This window comes from Hirundo rustica, chromosome 3, assembly GCF_015227805.2.
Source record: "Hirundo rustica isolate bHirRus1 chromosome 3, bHirRus1.pri.v3, whole genome shotgun sequence".
In the NCBI taxonomy this organism is placed as follows: domain Eukaryota; kingdom Metazoa; phylum Chordata; class Aves; order Passeriformes; family Hirundinidae; genus Hirundo; species Hirundo rustica.
Genome location: NC_053452.1, coordinates 91,139,405 through 91,157,836, shown reverse-complemented (window position 1 = coordinate 91,157,836; position 18,432 = coordinate 91,139,405). Strand labels below are relative to the sequence as shown.

General features: G+C 35.8%; 1 protein-coding gene across 1 annotated transcript in view; it reads left to right on the top strand.

The window, feature by feature from the left end:
- PRIM2 (DNA primase subunit 2) overlaps positions 1-12,150 on the top strand; it is a 94,140-nt gene extending 81,990 nt beyond the window's left edge. Inside the window, exons 11-13 of the mRNA XM_040059188.2 lie at positions 64-146; positions 6,573-6,641; positions 11,548-12,150. Of these exons, the coding sequence (XP_039915122.1) occupies positions 64-146; positions 6,573-6,641; positions 11,548-11,775 (380 nt within the window). The 3' untranslated portion in view covers positions 11,776-12,150. The remainder of the gene's footprint in view (positions 1-63; positions 147-6,572; positions 6,642-11,547) is intronic.
- The last annotated feature ends 6,282 nt before the right edge of the window (positions 12,151-18,432 follow it).

Genomic DNA, 18,432 nt, shown 5'->3' with positions numbered 1-18,432 from the left:
CTTACTGCACTAACTCCTGAGTAAACTGCCTTGTTTGTGAGCTTGCTTATTTTTTACTGTCAGGGTGCCCATTCCGCCACAGTGATCCTGAGCTACTGAAGCAAAAGCTGCAGTCATACAAGATCCCTCCCAGTGGAATAACTCAGGTAAGGCATATTTTGCTTGACACTTTCATTAAGGCACTGCTTTTCAATTTTACTTTCTATTCATGTAGGAATGCCATATGCAATTTGTCTGTGTGTATTGTGAAATATTTCTTCTTATAAAAGGTTTATACCAGAATCTGGGCTTTCTGGCTGCAGGGCTCCCACTGATGTGATGATTATCACCACCACCTTTTATTGTTTAATATTATAAGTAGGTTTATTACAATAGTGGATACAATCCAGAATTTTTTAATACCTTGTTTTACTGCACTGTGATTAGAAAAGAAGTTTAAATGACTCTGGCAGTGTTTTAGAGATTTTTTTTTTTATTCTTGCAGTGACTTGTGGAGGACTACTGTGTAGTCAGTATACAAATGTAATTCTTTTCTATAATAAACTTCTAAAACTCACATACTTCATTATCTGTTGTGCTAACTTCCTCCAAACAAAAAAACACATAAAACACCTAATGAAATTAAGCAGTAATTTTTATCAGCTTTTTAAAAATGTAAACTTAAATTGAAAATCTATCTTATATAGCAAAAAAAAAAAAAAAAAAGGAGGAATTGGAACTTTGAGATGTGTCCTGAAGATCTGTGACTCACACTGCTTGCTCTAGCAAGAGTTTTAGGCAGTAAAAGGTTGTCATCATTTTCATTGGAAGAAGATGTACTGGTGCGATTTAAGCTGAGACCAAATACTTCTGTGGATTAACTGACTGGAACCTGCTTTAGGTCCATAGGAAAAACCCACTTTAAATTGTTTTCTTTAGTTCATATGGAATGTCACCATTACTTATCAGGCATCAACAAACTGTTGTACCAAATGGAAAAGAATGTGGAAGTTCTACTTCAAGCAGTCTCCTTTGGAAGGATTAATTAAGATACAAATTAAAAGAGAATAGTTTTGAAGAGTTTATTGTTCACTATAGTAATTCTTGACAAATTCCTGAAATACTCCTACTTTTTCCTGGGAGTGCTTTTACCTTTTTCTTTTTTTTTTCCCTGTTTTCTTCTGGTTCATATCAATAAGCATCTATATATCTCTGACAGGACCTAGAGATACTTTCCTTTGGCTTTTTTTCCTTATATATACATCAAGAATTGATGCTGGTCTGGGATTTTTATCCTGCTAATCATTGGAAAGATTGGTGAGGATTTACTGGCTTAGATGCCTTGGTGTGTGTGTGGGTAGGATTTAGTAGAGGTTAGTTCTTCAGTGAATTTGCACAGTAAGGCAGTATCTTCATATTTAATGTAGTTCCTTATTTAATGTGAATTGTGATTTTTTTTTTTTTTTTTTTTTTTTTTTTTTTTGGTAAAGTAGAATTTGGATTCAGTAGCAGTCTTATATTTTCTTATCAAAAGTGACTCAGGAAAACAGTCTCCATCAACATCTTCTTTGCCCAGAAATGGATGTTGTCCTGTCCACGACTTCTGTGGTGTTTAAGTGCAATTAGGGCGAAGTGCTTTTCAGTGTCCACTCCTAGTGTTAAACCAAAAAACCCACAAAATTATGCACCCTCCATGCAAGACTTTATAAAACTAAAATAAAATAATGCAAAATCAATTATTCTCAGAAATTCATCTTTTACATCAGACAGTCTTTGAGATATCCAGTAAGAGAAGAGGAAGAAAAATTGTTGCCATCTGTCTCCAAGTTGTCATTATTGCTACCCCTTCTTTTTGCACCATTTTCATGGTCCAGTAATGTTTCTGTGACTAGTAACATATCAAGATCCTTCAGTCCAGACTGTGGCTTTTAGGAGTCTTCTTTGATGCCGATGACAGTTGCTGAGCATCAGGAATTGTTTTCTTCCTTTAGCTCTGTGAGTAGATATTAGGGGTGGATAGTTTGCCAGTCTTTCAATGGTCTCACATAACTATATTTCCAGTAGCTAAATAAATGGTATGTTTTTTCTGGGGCTCAGGACCTCTTATGCTTGTTCCTTGATCTGTTCCAAAATTCTAGGAATTATGCATAATTTTTTAAACATCTGTTTTGAATTTAACTATGTATAGATGAATTGGTCCCTGCTGGGATTTTCATCTTTTGGTTTAGAGGGCTCACATTTCCCTTCAAACCCACAAACAAGGCCCTTCCTTGTCTTTGAAGCTTGTTCCTCATGGCTGTTATTTGAGCCACAATGGGAGCTAGTGTCTAGCCCTAATGGCTGTGGTTTTAGCCAAGATGTTCAGTTTTCTAGTGTTGTTCTCAGCCTTCTGTGTCTGGGCCTCTCCGTACTCTTGACATGCATCCTTTCCTTTAAGGTTCATAAGACTTGCTGAGCTTTTCCAGTACAGATGAAGTATTTGACTGCTGTGGTAGGAACAAACCCTATCCCAAAGGGCTTTTTCACAAGATGGGTGGGAAAAGGGAAAGCTGGACCGTGTGATGATGGTAACAGAGCAAAAATACTGCCAGACCTCACATGACTTCAGTAGTCAGCCTGAGCATTAGATTGCTTTCAGTACATTCATTTTGTAGTATTGTCAGTAATGAAAAAAGTGATCAAAGCATTTGAATTTGTGAATCTGCTTGCTCTGAAGTATTTGGATCCAACCTGTTGTTCCAGTCTAGATTTTCTCAAGCTGTATCTTGTCTAGGGTTGTATCTGCTGAAGTAATTGTCTCAAAGTAATGCAGCAGATGACTTAGAGGTCTTGCCTAGTTATCAGAGTGCTTAAAGTAGAGAGCTAATCCTGACGCTTATTCCAAGAACTGAATTATTTAACTTTATTATTAATTGAATGTTTTCCTTATGTTAGTCAATATTTGTGATAGTACCTTTTTTTTTTTTTTTTTTTAATGCTTCTTGGAGAAGCTGAGTACCTAATGTGTGAATTTGTAGGTGCATTTGAATTTATCGTATATAATTTTTCATTTTTCTCTCTGGTATACTGCTAATTAGGTAAAATCTTAATAAAATCAGTTTTGATAATAGCTAATCAATTTGAAGAATATAAAGTATATGTTAAGATATGTCTTTACATATGAGACAAGTGCTTGTAGCGCCAGGACAAGGGGGAATGATGACGTTGAACTGAAAGTGAGGGAGGTTTAGACTAGATAGGAGGAAGAAATTCTTTACTGTGCAGGTGGTGAGTTGCTGAAACAGGTTGTCCAGAGAAGCTGTAGATGTCCTATCCCTGGAAGTGTTCAAGGCCAGGTTGGATGGGACGTTCAGCAATCTGGCCTAGTGAAAGGTGTCTCCATCCATGGCAGGTGGTCTGAACTAGATGATCTTTAAGGTCTCTTCCAACTCAAACCATTTTATGATTCTGTGATAAATACATCTGTTATGATGTAGTTATCTGTACTAAATGTGCTGCAATGTGTTGCCTGCACATCTAACATATAGGGAGATAGAAATGATAGGCTTTGAATTAGTGATTTTGAAATATCTATTATTTGTTTCAGAAAGTTTTCTTGGAGAAATTACCTTTTTCCCAAATCATGTCAATAACAATAGCAAAAGCAAAAAGTAGTAAAAATTGCTGGTTCTACAAATAGGAGAAACAGAGTCTAGACTTGTTCTTTCTGCTTTTTTATTAGGAGTAAAAAAAATTCTTTAGGGAAAAATACTTAGGTTGATGAACAGCACATAACTTCAGAAGGCAGCTTGTTCTTTCTAGTAGAATTTTTCTCTTAATTTAATTTTTTCCCCTATCACTGGATTAAATTAAAGGTTTTGATTAAGTCACTCACTGAACTTTGTGTCATATTCTTCAACAGATTTAGTGTTTTGGTGGGTTGGAAGTTCTTCACAGAGATGGAAATAAATAAGCCAGTCTGTGCCTAGGCCTCTGATACAGCTATATGTTACTATGAATGAAAAAAATTCCATCAAAACACTGAACAAAAAGCTGCCAAACCTGCAAAAAAAACCACCACAAGACCACCACAGTGAAAAAAAGCCTAACACTCTCCCTGTTGATCTGATATTTAAAAAGTTTTAGGTTATTGCTGTCTGCAAAAATATTTTCCCTTGCAGCTAAAGAAGCTTTTCAGGAAAAGTTAGAAATCAATCATACATAGCTGAGTGCAAGTAGGAAGATTTTCATGATAAGTTATTTCCGCAACGTAAAAAAAAACCCAAACCCAAACTTGCTTTGGGTAAATTGAAAGTAACAGTGTCTAATTATAGAGCCCCAAGTATCCGTGCAACATCTTTACTTTGAGTGCTGGGGATCTGTAAAAGCAGGTGGCTGCATACATCTGCCAAACATCATCTCAGCCTCATTAGCAGTCAGTAGAGCAACATCAGAAAAGCGACTTGCAGATGGCAGTGAAGACAAAGGCACATAAGGAGTAACAGGAAAAGTCCTTGAGTGTGTACCTTTACTTACAAAATAAAGCAATGCAGTGTAAATGGCTTAATGTATGTAGAGGCAAAAGAAATGCTGCTGCGAATGAAGCTTTGAGTGGAGGTCTGTTTCTGGGAAGTACTAGGACAAAACAGCTGCAAGCTTGCTTTCATTATGAACACAAATGTAGTAGAGAAGACAATATTTATTAGGGATGATAAATCTGTTTTATTTTAACAGAGGATTGTTAGTTTCTCACACAGAAGGACTCCTTTCTAGCTGGACTCCATTCTGTTGCAGTATTCAACCTTTTTTGTTTCCTGTTAGCAACTTCTTCCCTGATAAAGCAAGTTAAGGTGCTAAAGCTGTTCTTCTTTAAATATGTTAAATTTGATTTGTCCAGTTGACACTTACATATATACTAACTTTTTTAATCTCTTAGGGTTTAGACTAAGAATTTGTCCATACCTGAGTTTGTTTGCTCGCATAAGGTTCTGAGATTTAAAATGTATTTACATCTAAATTTAGAAAACTTTTTATTTATATAATTTTATTACATGTAATCTTGATTTTAAAAAGAAGAATTTTGAGAAAGCCTTTGAGTATTTATGAACTGGACTGAATTAGCTGACTTTTTTCAACTGGAAAATTCAGGTTAGACAGGTCTGAATGCTACAGAATATCATGAATGTTTCTTTTAACCAACAGACCAATAGGTCTTCTGATAATTACTCCATATTAGGTGAAAAGTACTTTTAAGAAAGTATATACATATAGCTAGAATTTTCTTTAAAATAAAGATGGCTCTTTTGTGAGGCGTAGATTATATTGTAAGGAACAAACAAGCAAAGGTAAGGTAATATGAAATTGAAGTGTTTAGAATAGATGAGTTTTTTCAATCCTTAGCTACTAACTTTTTCAGTCAATTTCAAGGAGAGATGAGAAAAAATATATGTATGTACACAGACAGTGGCAGATTTCAGACTTCATTGCCTAGCTGGCCTTGGCCTTTCTGTTTTACAGCAGGTTTAACAGGAGGTGGCAAGAGGGATAGAAATGTAATCACTTGGGCTATTACAGAGAAATAATGGGGCTAAGTACTTTCCTGGCAGTGTGTTGCTGTTTTTATCCATTCACAGATGTAATTTATTTATATATCTGTCAATAAATACAAGGCAGCATCCGATAATGAGTACAGCAGGGATTTAAGCTGTATATTGCTGTGTTTGACACAAAGGTCAACCTTGGGAAATGGCTTGAAATTAGCATTTCTTGAAAACTGTTTTTCCTTCCACTGAGGCTATCTCTTAATTCCAGCAATTTTCTCTGTTTGATAAGCAGAGAGAGCATACATTTTGATTATATAAAGGAGGGAGGAGGTAATGAAACTTTAAAATATTTCAACCAGCATTGCATTCTGGTGATAAGAATGGGACTTCATGCAGCACAGAAGAGATTACCTGAAGCAGAATTGGAAAGCAAATTGTATTTACAAAAGATGGCATGATTTTCCTAATACGTGTTCAAAACAGCATATTCACTCACATATTCTGCTGAGCTTGACTAGAAATAGCTTCATTTCAAAAAGGACAAATCTGATTGAAGGTAAAAGCGTTCCGCTCTCACAGATACTTGTCTTAAGGATTTGCATTAAATTTTCTTGATGGGAGCACAGTAGTATTTTACTGTGCATCTGCATGAACTGGTAATGTGGAAAATAAAAATACAAATCATGTCCTTGATTGCTTCATGCTTCAACCACTTGAATTGCTAGATTTATGTCTGCAATTATGGAAGAAATGTTGCAATATGATGGTTTGACAATAACTGTCACAATTATATTACCAAAATATAGATTCAACTTATTCTTGAAATTAAGAGTATTGAAATTACATTTTAAGGGTCGGGCATACTTTCCTGTTGTTTTTTCTTGTTTTTAATGTAGCCTGGGCATTTTAAAATGTTGTCAGTTATTAGTCGGATTCACAGGCGTCACGTGCTGCAGATGTCCATGAGCTGTTGTACAAGGCAGTCATGGAATACCTTGTTGTTGAAAGTATCAATAAGTTGAATGTGTGCTGCTTGTGAATCTGTCTGTCACTTCCTCTCCCTCCATGTAGGTCCTGGAGCTGGTGAAGGGCATGCATTACCAACTGGCCTGTCAGAAGTACTTCGAGTTGACACATGATGTGAGTAGTTACTATCCTTTGTTCAGCTGTAATCTCCCACTTTGTCTTGAGGAAGGCCTTGGAAATCATGAATGAAGCCTGAGACTATTTTCAGTTTCCCCATCTATCATTAGTTGTTTTGCCTTGATCGTTTTCTTTTCAGTAATTTCAAATATTCTTTTGTAATTTTCTGCATTTATATATTGATGTTATTAATGGCCTCACATTACAAGATGTAGTACAACATTATGCTGTCTTCCCGAAGAAGGTCAATATTGTTGAATCTTATCTATTTCAAGTCATTTAGCTTTTTCAATATCCTGCTTATAATCACATTTGTAGGCTTTAATGCATTGAGCAAGTTTGATGTGTTTAGATACAACTTAAAAAATAAAAGTATCTAAAACCTCTTAATTTAATCTCCCAGCAATTGCATGGTTCCTTTTGTTAATTTTTATTTGGCATTTTTTCACATTTGTAGTCCTGTATGATTATTTTTTAAATCAAGATGAGCATTCTCAGAGCTTTCCCATTTGCTTAATTGTAAGCAAAGTTATTGTAAAGTTTTGTCCAAAACTTTTTAAGGTAACAAATGGCCACACTCCCATCTCCTGTGGGATTTCTTAATCCAAAGAACCAGATTTTGCACTGGTTCAAGATTCCTTGTCATCAAAAAAAACCCCAGTGAAGTACAGCTGTTCTTATAGCTTTGTTCTCTATAAAAACCAAAAAATAGAAACATCCTTTTCGAACAGCAGACTGTGGAACAGTCTTACTAAGGATATGGAGGAGGATTAGATGACCCACCCAGAGGCATTTATCACTGACTTTCTTGTTCTTAGTGGTTTTCACAGTTGATTTAAGTTGAACTGTTTGTCTTCATGTATTTCCAGCAGTCATATGTATGAATGTATAGCAAAGGTGTACCCTAAACCCATGTCCAGTGTTGTTTTGGCAGCTGTATTTTGAAAGGAACACTTTGTCTTACAATGTTAGAAAATTTGACAACGAGTCTAATAATGTGGAAGGAAATTCAAAATTCTGTACAATTTTAAATTTAGGTAACACTCGCTCTGCGTAAGCTCATGTCAGTAGAAAAAATATTTTCCCCAAATGACTATAGACCCCAAGATCAACATTCATCAAAAGATAAATCAGTACTGTGCATTTTAGGAGCACTGTCTTTCCATTCTTCTACAGAAAAATCCAGAAAAGCATTTTTATCAGCTTTGTGGTAATATAAATATCTGTCTTTGCTGCTTGCATTCACAGTCGTCTTTCTGCTTTGCTCTTGATAATTATTTCAGTGAGAGAAAGCAGGATACATAGACACTGTAGTTTGAATGACACATGCTTATGATGACAATTTTTTTACAGAATTTAGCTGCTCAACTTTTACTGTTACCAGTCTGCTTGGACTGATTTTTCTATTCTACAGCTATATGCTTTATTCATTTTTTTTTTTTTTATGTGGGGTGGTAAGTTGTGTCTCTGAAGCTGGTGACCTTTGTTTTCAGTCAAACCTTTGCTTTCCTGTATATAAGTAGCAGATTTTTTTAGTAAAGGAAATTTCAGAAGAATAAATTAGCATAACTTTGCTTGTTTCTTTGAGCAGGGGAAAAATCTTAAGTAAAATTTTCATGGAAGTGATGGACTTGCTCACATGGAGAATTTTAACTTAAATTATGTAAAAATTTTACCAAGAAAGTGTTTGATATGTGTTGGGAAGAGCTGGTGCAGCCAGCAGTTCTTAAAAGTATGATGTATGTGGGTTAGATTGACTGTGAATTACTTTGTAACAGACTTGTTCAAGATTTTATTTCTCGATATTCAGAGGGTTAGCTTAAGTTGTCTCGTGCTTGGCACTAAGACTATGCTAATACATGCAGCTGGACTAGAGTTAGAATGTTTGCATACATTTTTGGGGGATGGGTGGTGGGGGTTGTGTCCTTGCACTTCAGTGCTACTGGTTCAAATAGCATGAGCTAACAAAAAGCCTAATGCTCTAAGCCTTTTCTGTAACCTGGGCTTATTATCTTCAATGCTAGACCTCTCCTGAACTTTGGTTTCACTTTTTCACAACCACAGAACAAAGGCAGACATCATCTGTGTGGTCCAGTGCATGGACCTGGCAAGAACTAAGATGTGTGTAGGCAATTTGTTAACTCTTCAGTAAGTGTGGGAAAGGAAATCTGTAGCACCATGATTGCTCCACATGGCTTTTCTCTGATATCAGCTGTAGCATTAGCAGCTGTCATTTTAGAAGTTCTTGGTTAAAACCCAAAGCTTTTATAGCTTCAAAATTATTATTTCAGGATTTTCAAAACAATATTTGCTATATCAGGGATACTAAACTGGAGTTTGTATGAGAGCCAGTGTGTGCAAAATGTGCTGAATCAAAAAAAAAGTCTTAGTATCACCTACTTAGATGGATTATACAGTTTTTTCTGAAGTGGCAGGTCTTTTTGCTGGGTTAAAAATGTAAAGTTTTAAAGCTTCTGCATGTTAAAACCTTAAAGTTTTGCCAGCAAACTTTGGGTATGATGGATTCCAGATAGATTTACCAGTGTGAATTGGCAAAGCTGTTAGAGAAATCTACTTTCTCTCTTTCTTGTAGTAAGTTTCAGCTAACTTACAACTAAGTTAATAATAAGGCTTTTAAAATTAATGTGCTTTGATCTATATTACTTAAAAACATGGTAGAACTTGCATAAAGTTGTATGAGCAGTATAATGTAAAAAAAGACTCATTTTCATGAATTTCCAGCCAGAGCAGGATATTTTTATTCAGAGAAATGTTTACTGAACCCTGTTGAAAATTACAGAGAACAGAATTCTTTCTATATAGTACCATATCACAAATGAAGATAACGAAAAAATCTTCCCCTTTCTCTTGTAAGGCTCTCACAAAAAGTTTGAATGGGTGGAATTTTTTTAATTAAACATTGTCTAAGCTTCATCTGATAAGAGTTTTATTTAAGTAGCATTCAAGTTTGAAAAGGAAAAAATGGTACATGGAATCATACAACAATTTTAACTACCTGTAAATAGCTTTTAAAACCCCACAAATTAAAACTCACAAATACCATCAATCACCACTGAAGATGTGGTTGTAGGCTCTGTTCATACAATGAGCTGCTTTTACAGCTTATTCCAGACTGCTGGGGAGAGTTTAGAATAAAATTAAGAGTTACAAAGTGACTCTTAAATTGACCTGAAGAGAACTGAGATTTTAAGGTAAAAAAAACCAGAGCTCATTAAGAGCTTCTAAAAGGAATGCCAGTTTTTCACTATATCACTTCTTTTTAAGCCTTTTTCATGTAAAGAAGTAATTTAGTTTTCATGTAATGAAAATTGGAGCATGGATGAAAGCTGTCTGGATGAAACTCATCCAGATAAGACTAAAATCAAATTCAGTGATGACTTTGGGTTAGGTTTTTTGGATTTTTTTTTTCATTATGCCTTTGAGTACCAAATTAAAGTGCTAGGACTGTTACTTACTTTTAAGATTTTTCAAGCAAGGTCATTGACTACAGTTGCTAATTCATGTCTGAATTAGATTTTGTTATCCATGTCGCCATTTTCTAATGGAGCTAAGCTAGGCAGTGGTAGTGCATTTAATCAGAGTTCCATTTAGAGCACACACTGATCCTCTGCTTTATGATTATTCACAAGTGGCTGAAATTTAAATTGATGGGGTTTGGCATATTAAATTAGCCACAGTATGTCCTCAGGAGACTCTGTGTGTGTGCAGAGTTGCTTATTATGCCTGAATTGGCCCCTCCCTTCTGGAAAAAAGTGAATATAGTGGGAGCAGAAATTTACAGGTATATGACTGACTCTTAGTCTTCCATGGTGTGTTGAACCCCATGCTTGGTAATTCTTCCAATGTATTTTAAGAGCAGTATTTTTAAAACAAGATTCCTATAATTCACATGAACTGACAAGCAAATGAAAGTTGCAGGTTGCCTTGAATAGGAGGTGAAAGCATATTTTAAAGTAAGCATTTCCAATTCTGAGCTTCCCCAAAAGAAATGCAAAAGTTATAACTTTGATTTGTGCTGAATACATCAGAATAGCTTCCTTTTAAAGCTGAAAGCTTTGTTGATTTGAAGTATTTGATGAGCATTAATTGAATGTTTGTTGATCATGTAATTCCAGAGCTGAAAGAATGCACCTGCTAAGTAAAAAGTAGTAATAAAAATATGCTGCACCTTATGCATTAGTTTTCTGTATTCTTTTGCTCTGAAGGTTAAATGTTCTATGGTAACGGTTGTGAATCTAGCGTCCACATGCTTATGGTGGCACTGATGGAGCATAGATAAGCTTGATCTGCAGGGTTTCTGTTTGCTATAGCCCACTGCCTTGTAAATATTGCATTTGTGCTTTCTGGGGAAACCAGGAGAAGACATGAAGCGACCCTTTCCCATTTGCAGTTTCACACTGATACTTAAGATCTAGATTTATACTGTGCAGTTGCTAGAACTGCTAGTAGTATTTTCCACTTTCATTTGCACTCTAAACTTTTTTCACTCTCTCTTGGGTGCTGAAAGTCCATTTTAAGGTGCATGTTCAATAGTCCTACATCTCTAAAGAGATGCCATTTTACTTATGTGTTTTTAGATGGTTTTTTACATGTTATGTTTGTTTAGATGTTTTGTTATTCTCGCTACTGTAGTAAAGACAGTGTGAAATAATGTTTGAATATGCTAAAGTTATCTTATTTTTACAATGGAGAAAGAAAATTTCTGATGAAACTAGTTTCGTGTCATGCTAAAATTTACTGAGACATTATTTACAAACCAATGCCTTTTTCTTTAACAAAATCGGAACTTATTAAATTGTTAATTAATCTGTTCTTGAATATGGAAAAGATGATTTTTAGAAATAAATGTAATAATTTGGTATTCCTTTCCTTTTATGTGCAGGTTGATGACATTGGGTTTTCTTTGAATCATCCTAATCAGTACTTTACAGAGAGTCAGAAGCTGTTAAATGGTGGTAGAGAACTGAAGAAGGAATTCAATAACTCAGGAAACCTTCAACAAAAAAATAATACCCAGGAAAACATAAATTCAAGTTCTACTTCTGCCTCTTCAAATGCAAAAGCTGATACAGAACTGGAAGGACTGGAAGCATACTTCACTGAAGACTAAGTAGCTGTGCTATTTGTGTGTTATTTGTGTTATTTTTTCTTTCTTTCATTTTTTTCCCTTCTCTAGGATTTGTCCCTATACTGAGGAATATGCACTTCACCACCTGGAAGACCAAAAGCATTTAGTGCTTTTAGTACGATGAAAAAATGAAAGATAAATATTGAAGCTGTAATTGCATCCAGTATTTATTCTTACTGCTTTAGGAAGCTGTTTATAGGTTGTGTTTAAGGAGGGGAAATGAAACTTTCTTCATGATTATTAAGTAATTTTTGTCTGAATTACCTTTTTTGGTTTTCTTCAGTAAGTTCAAATATTTTTATCTCTTTTTGTGATCACTTTTCTATGTATCATCTTAATAAAAATATTGCAAAGCAAGAGGTTTTTTGTATTTTTTTTTTTTAGCTATATTGGGATGGTAATTAAGTTGTAGTTCTTACGATCAAAATTACCCTCTGGAGGAGTCTGTCTGTCTCTTCTATATGAGGAGCTGAGGGAAATCAGCTTCCTAATTTGTACCTCGACACTAAATTTAGAGAGCTGGTTTGATACTTGGAAGAGAACATAATTGGAGTTTAGACACCTGTATGTAAGAAAGTAGAAAAAAAAGAAAAGATATTCTATTAACTGACTCATTATGAAGAAGCTAAAAGCTTATTAGTATATATTTCTTTTAAAGTTTCCTCAAAGTCTGAGTGTGATTGGAGCTTCCTGGTCCTGCTAAGCTAAACAGCCGCCTGAATGAAGCTTTGGGTCCCCTAAACTCCACCCATTCTCCCAAAGCCCAGGTTGCCCAACACACAAACTGCTTTCAGCCTGGCAGAAACCATCCTGTGGTGGATGGGAGCTCCAAGCAGAAATGGTATTGTGTAGCATGCTGTTTGGGTACTCTCCCAGGGATTTAAAAGACCTCAGTTTTATTTTACCTGCTGCTTAAGGAGTTTCAAGGCAACATTATGCCCTCCCTGGAGAGTGACCTTGCTACCAGTGCAGCCTTTAACCACATAAACACAGTATTGTCATTGCTAGGGACTTGCACCAACTCGGTGAGGCCTTGACATGAAGACTCACTGGCCTCCATTTCTCTGAGCTTGCCTTGCCCTGCCTGAAGCTTTGTTTTAGCTATAACTTTGTCTCTCAAATAACAGCCTAGCTTTGTACAGATGTGTGCCGTGCTGCCTGTTTATAATGATTCTGATATAATTCTGTGACTAATGGCAAGGAAGTAAAAAGTAGTTATTTTGTATAGAAGGAATTCATTTATGATTTTAGGGGCCAGAGGCTCCATGGATATAAACAAATCATCCAAGTGCCAAGCACAGATCCTTTTACAAGGGTGGTTTCTCCTGTTGTTTAAGCTCCTAGCATCACCCCACCTGATGTGTGGAAGTCCATGGTTTGTAGTAGATGGTTAAAATCTGTGGGTTTTGAAGTTTTTTTGGAAGTGGTAAGCGTCCTCTGATTTAGCATTACTGAATACCTGAGTTGGAGGTGTCGAAGTGGACATAATGGATTCTTTCAATAGAAATTAAACTCTTTCAGACATACTATGAGATTTATGGTCTTAAGTGAAACAGCTGGGAGAAGAATGAGGTCATCAAGGCAGTGCATGCACGTGATCCAAGAAAAAATGTAATTTCTGGTTCAGCTTTAACTTGCTCAGGCAGACAAACTTGCAGATCTTCCTTTCTGAGATTTGCTTGGGCTTTGAAATGGATGTTGGTAATGGGCTATTTGTACATGGATTCTGTAGTGGATTGCTATATTAGAATAAACTGATTTTTAGATATTGAAGCATAAAATTTTTTGAAAAAAGAGTCTGTTGCAATGAAGAGAATATAACGACATATATTCTCTGAATGAAAAATCTTAAACTGAAGTGCAAGAGACAAGGGTATGGGTTAATTGTGGGTTTAGATCACTTGATTAGAAGTACTGCAAATTGCCATAAACTATATTTTCTTTCCTTTTATTAGTGAGGAGGACTATAATTAAGTTGCAGAAAAATGTACAGATTATGGCATACAGTTGCAAGTAACTTACAAAAGATGGAAATGAATGCTTTTTGTTGTAATTTGAAGAAAATGGCAATTCATTTTCATACTTCACATATTTTGACCCTTTGGTGTTTCCTTCGTAAGCTGAATATTTTGGAAACGATGATGGAAAAATGGAAAAATCCAAAAGAGAAATCCTTTTGAGCTGTTGGACACTGAGGAGCTTAAAACTCTTACTGCTTTGTAAATTCAGTGAGAATCACTTGTCCTATGATTACGGAGCTGTTTGAGATTAGAAAAGCAGAATCACTAAGAAGATGTAAATCATTCATTTGAAAACATTTCCTCTGTTGTGGTCAGAAAATAAGGATTCTGATAATAAAGTCACCCTGATAGAATTATGCAGTAATCAAAAACAGCAACAAACCCGATTACCAAATAAACCTATAACCAGAAGCCTTCAAAATTCCAATCCCAGTTTTACAAGTTGAAAAGAAAATGTGTTTCTGCAGTAAAGCATTGCAGATGGATCTCTTTGCAAGTATCAACTCTTCAAAGTATATCTTTATAGTAAATTATTATATTTTACTACTTGAATAAGAACAGGAGACACACATCTAAAATTTGAAATTTTGCTGGAGAACACACTTCAGTAGTCTGCATCAGTAAAGGAGATACTGAGATAATTGGTTGCATTTCTGAGGGGTTGCACTATGCCAGAACATAGCCCTGTGCAGCAGCCATATTGATGTAACAAGTAGTTTTCTTTCCATCCAACATCTGATCTCAAATGTGCCACAGTTCTATTTGGAGTTGGATGTTTCAAAAGGAATGCCAGCCCAAACCTTGTGAAAGGGCATCAAATACAATAAAACAGTCTCTGTCCTCAAAGCCTTTCAAGATCTAAAGATGAAGAAAACGTCACTGCTGGGTGTTCAGCAGAAGGAAGGGTGAGGAGCTCCCAGGCTGAGTGTGGCTTTAAGTGCTCTGCTGAGGTGAGGAGTTCTGCCGTGGCATGGGGAATGGCACAAGCTGCCACCACCGTCACAGCACCATAGGAGCAGATCCACACAGCCACACACCTGATGCTGAGCACGCTGCCTTCCCTCAGTATGTTTTGGGAGGTTTACTTCAAACCTCCCAGTTTTTCTCCCTTGCAGTTTTTCTCTTATACACTGTGGCTGGAGAGGTCAGTAGCAGGTAGAGGCATGTGCAGAATGTGCCTTTTGTGTGAATTTCTTCCAGATGGGACCCAGTTTGCTCGCACCACAGGCTGGTTGGCAGTGTGAGCCAAAGTAGAGCAAATGGAGGTGACTTGAGAGATTCCTTTGAAAATGGTGAACATTTCAGACAGTCTTAAGTCCATGTAATTTATCCTGGTTTGGGCTGGGATATATTCAGTTTTGTTCCTGTAGCTGTTACTGTGCTGTGTTTTGGACTCAGTATCAGAATGAGGTTGATGACACATGGATTTTTAGATGTTGCTGAGAAGGATGTACTCTAAATCAAGGACTTTTAGTGTTGAATGCTCTGTCAGTGAGCAGCTGCACAAGAAGCCAGGAGGAAGCACAGTTAGAGGACAGCTGAACCAAACTGGCCAAAGGGATATTCCATATTGCAGGATGTCATGGTCAGTGTATAAACCCTGAGAGTCACCAATTGCTGCTTGGACAGGCTAAGCACCAGTTAGTGTGTGGTGAGCAGTTGTATTGCACATCACTTCTTTCTCTTGGGTTTTATTCCTCTTTGTCCTTTTCATTACTATTATTATAATAATTATATATATATATATATATATATATATATATATATATATATATATAGTTTCAGTTAATAAGCAGTTCTTATCTCAACCCATGAGGTGTGGGGGGGTTTTTTTTGTTGGTTTGTTGTGGGTTTTTTTTGGTTGGTTGGTTGGTTTGGTTTTTTTCTTTGATTATACCCTTTCCCCTTATCCCTTCCCAGGAGTTTGTGGTGTGTGTGAGCTTTCAGGTAGGCTTACTGATGGCAAGCAATTAGAGATGCTTTCCTTGTTTTCCCCAAGCACATATCGGGAAAATCAAATGAATTGCAGATGGAAAGATATATTCATATTTGAGTGGTTCTTTCAGGTGTATTTCACATCATGATACTTCAGTTATTTATTTTTTTACAGCATATATATATTCTAAAATCCATATCCATTGAAGTCCTTTAAAAACCCACAGAAGAATCACTTTTTTCTGCTTGTTCTCATGAAGTACTCTTGGTAATGCTGTTATCTCAACATCAAAACTTCTACCTGTGGTATCTAGTTGACAGAAAGGAAAATACTTTCACCCCTTAACACACTTATTTGCTGAGGTTTGTTTAAATCTCTCAAATGCTGAAGGATTTACAGTGTTTGAATTGGACAAAGGTTATGATCAATGGGTGTAATTCAATCCCATAAGGAACCTGAAGTGTTTATATAGGTAAATTGATTGAAAAACTGGTATAAAAATGGTTGGGAAAATGTCAAGAGTGAATTATAGCTGTGAAATACTAGGAATAGATACCTAAATACCAACTTATTAACAGAGGAAGCACTAGAAGACTTTAGGAGTGGGTTAGGGTGGGTGAAAAGTAGGTTACTAGCTGGAGACTTGAAGGTGATATCAGTGTGTGTCAGCTGAGGGAGAGCAGAACTTGGTGATCAGGCTGCAAAAAAGGAAGATGTATGAACTCTCAGTTTCTCTTAGAATAAAAAGTACAACCACAATGAAAGCAACATGAGAGGCTGTGTTTCTAGCTGAAAATTTTCAGCCAAGTTGAGGATGTTTTGTCATGTAATCATAAACTCTAAGACAATTTGTGAACATGGGAGAATGAAAAAGACATCAGTATAGTAGAAGAAGATATGGCACAATGTTTATTTTTTAGAAAAATATTGCATTCTAATCAGGATCAGAGTTGTATCATGAGAGGTGTTATGCAAACAGAAAGTCTCTGCCATGCTCAATGGCCAGACTCATAAAGTGAACTTCAGTAAAAATCTGTTTAGATCAGAAGTGTTTTTGCTCAAATGGAACCAGTCAAATGGATGCATGCACTGGATGAAATGTAATGGTCCTTGTCGTGCTATTCAAAGTAGATGGCCTGGCTGGCCCTTTTGACCATTAAAGTCTATGACGTGTGGGTTTATTTTTATGCTTAATACAAATTTAATCTTCTAAGCTGAAAGTTCCTTGGTTCAGGCAGCTACTGTAGTGCTTTGGGGTGGGATATAGAGGGAATCTAAGAGAGATGGAAGAGTCAGAAATGTGTGACTCAACCACTTGATGTGTAGGTCTTTGAATTGTCAGTGGTTTGGCCAGCTACAGTTTTCAGAGAAATGGTTGGCTGTAGAAGAATACCAGGAAACCTGCTGAATTTGATTCTGATCTGATCTTTGATATTGGAGCATAATTAAAAATATGTAAAGTTCTTAACATACTGTAGGTAAAACCCAGTAATAATTGGAGTTACTATATGACTTTGAATGGAAGAAAAGGAGAAACCTTGTCAATTGTGTCTTAGGAAGGAGGTGAAGGTTTTCTTCCATTCTCTCGGTTAAATCCAGAGGCAGTGTTCAAGAGTGGTTTTATCTACAGTGATCCAATTTTTTGCTCTATTACAATATCCTAAGGAGCAGTTGTAAAACTTCTTTTTCCAGGACCTAGCATTAATAGAAATACAGTCCTTTACAGGTGGGGAAATTTTCACTTGAATTTAAAGTATTCGCCTATGGTCTTACTTCTGTATTTCATCACTACTTTAGTGTATCAAGAATTACAAATACAAATATTTAAATCAACATACAAATAAGAAAAATGGAAATAATTATTTAAATACACGTGTCATATCAGTTGTAGGGTATGTAATCAGAGTTACAATGGTTGAATATGTTGGTAGTGCACCCACAATAATCTGCTGAATGCAAGCATATGTGAAAGAAACGCACTACTCCTTTCCCAGGTTATTTTTACTTGGTGTATTTAGAAATGAGCCTTAAAAAGTATATTTCTCATTTTTGTACCATTCATTTAAAGACTGTTATAATTTTGTTTTGTAAAAATTTCAAATGTATTATGAAGTGGAAAAATACATTTGAATGTTCTTCTTAAATTCATCACTAATATTCACAGATTTTCTGACTCTTTCCTCTTGGTTTAAGCTCCCTCTTATGACCTATGTAAGGCCTTACCTTGAAACCTCAGGATTTTGTAGTTTTGGATTAAAGAATCCAACTTAATTCAATTTTTTTTCCTATATCACCGAGGAAAAAAGTCCCTACACAATGAAAATTCTGAAGACCTTCATAGGCCATATGAAATAAACTCCTCCCTTCCAAAGTTTCCATCAAATGAAATGATAAGTAAAGAAGTTAAGTAAATTTGCTTCTAAACAAGGGGAGTGTAATTACACTACGGAAGCCTTATGACTATAAACCTGTTCTAGAGGTGTAGTGGTTTCACGTTGCTAAATTTTGGTTGCCAAATTTAGTGTAGTGGTTTTAGGGTTTATTCTCTTTTTGTGGGAGACAGATTAGGAGAAAAAGCAAAGCAGGCTCAAGCTTAAAAATAAACAAATATTTTTATTAACACACACTAAAAGGATGGAAAAAAGAAAGTTGGGGAAAAAAGTAAACCAGAATGAAACTCCA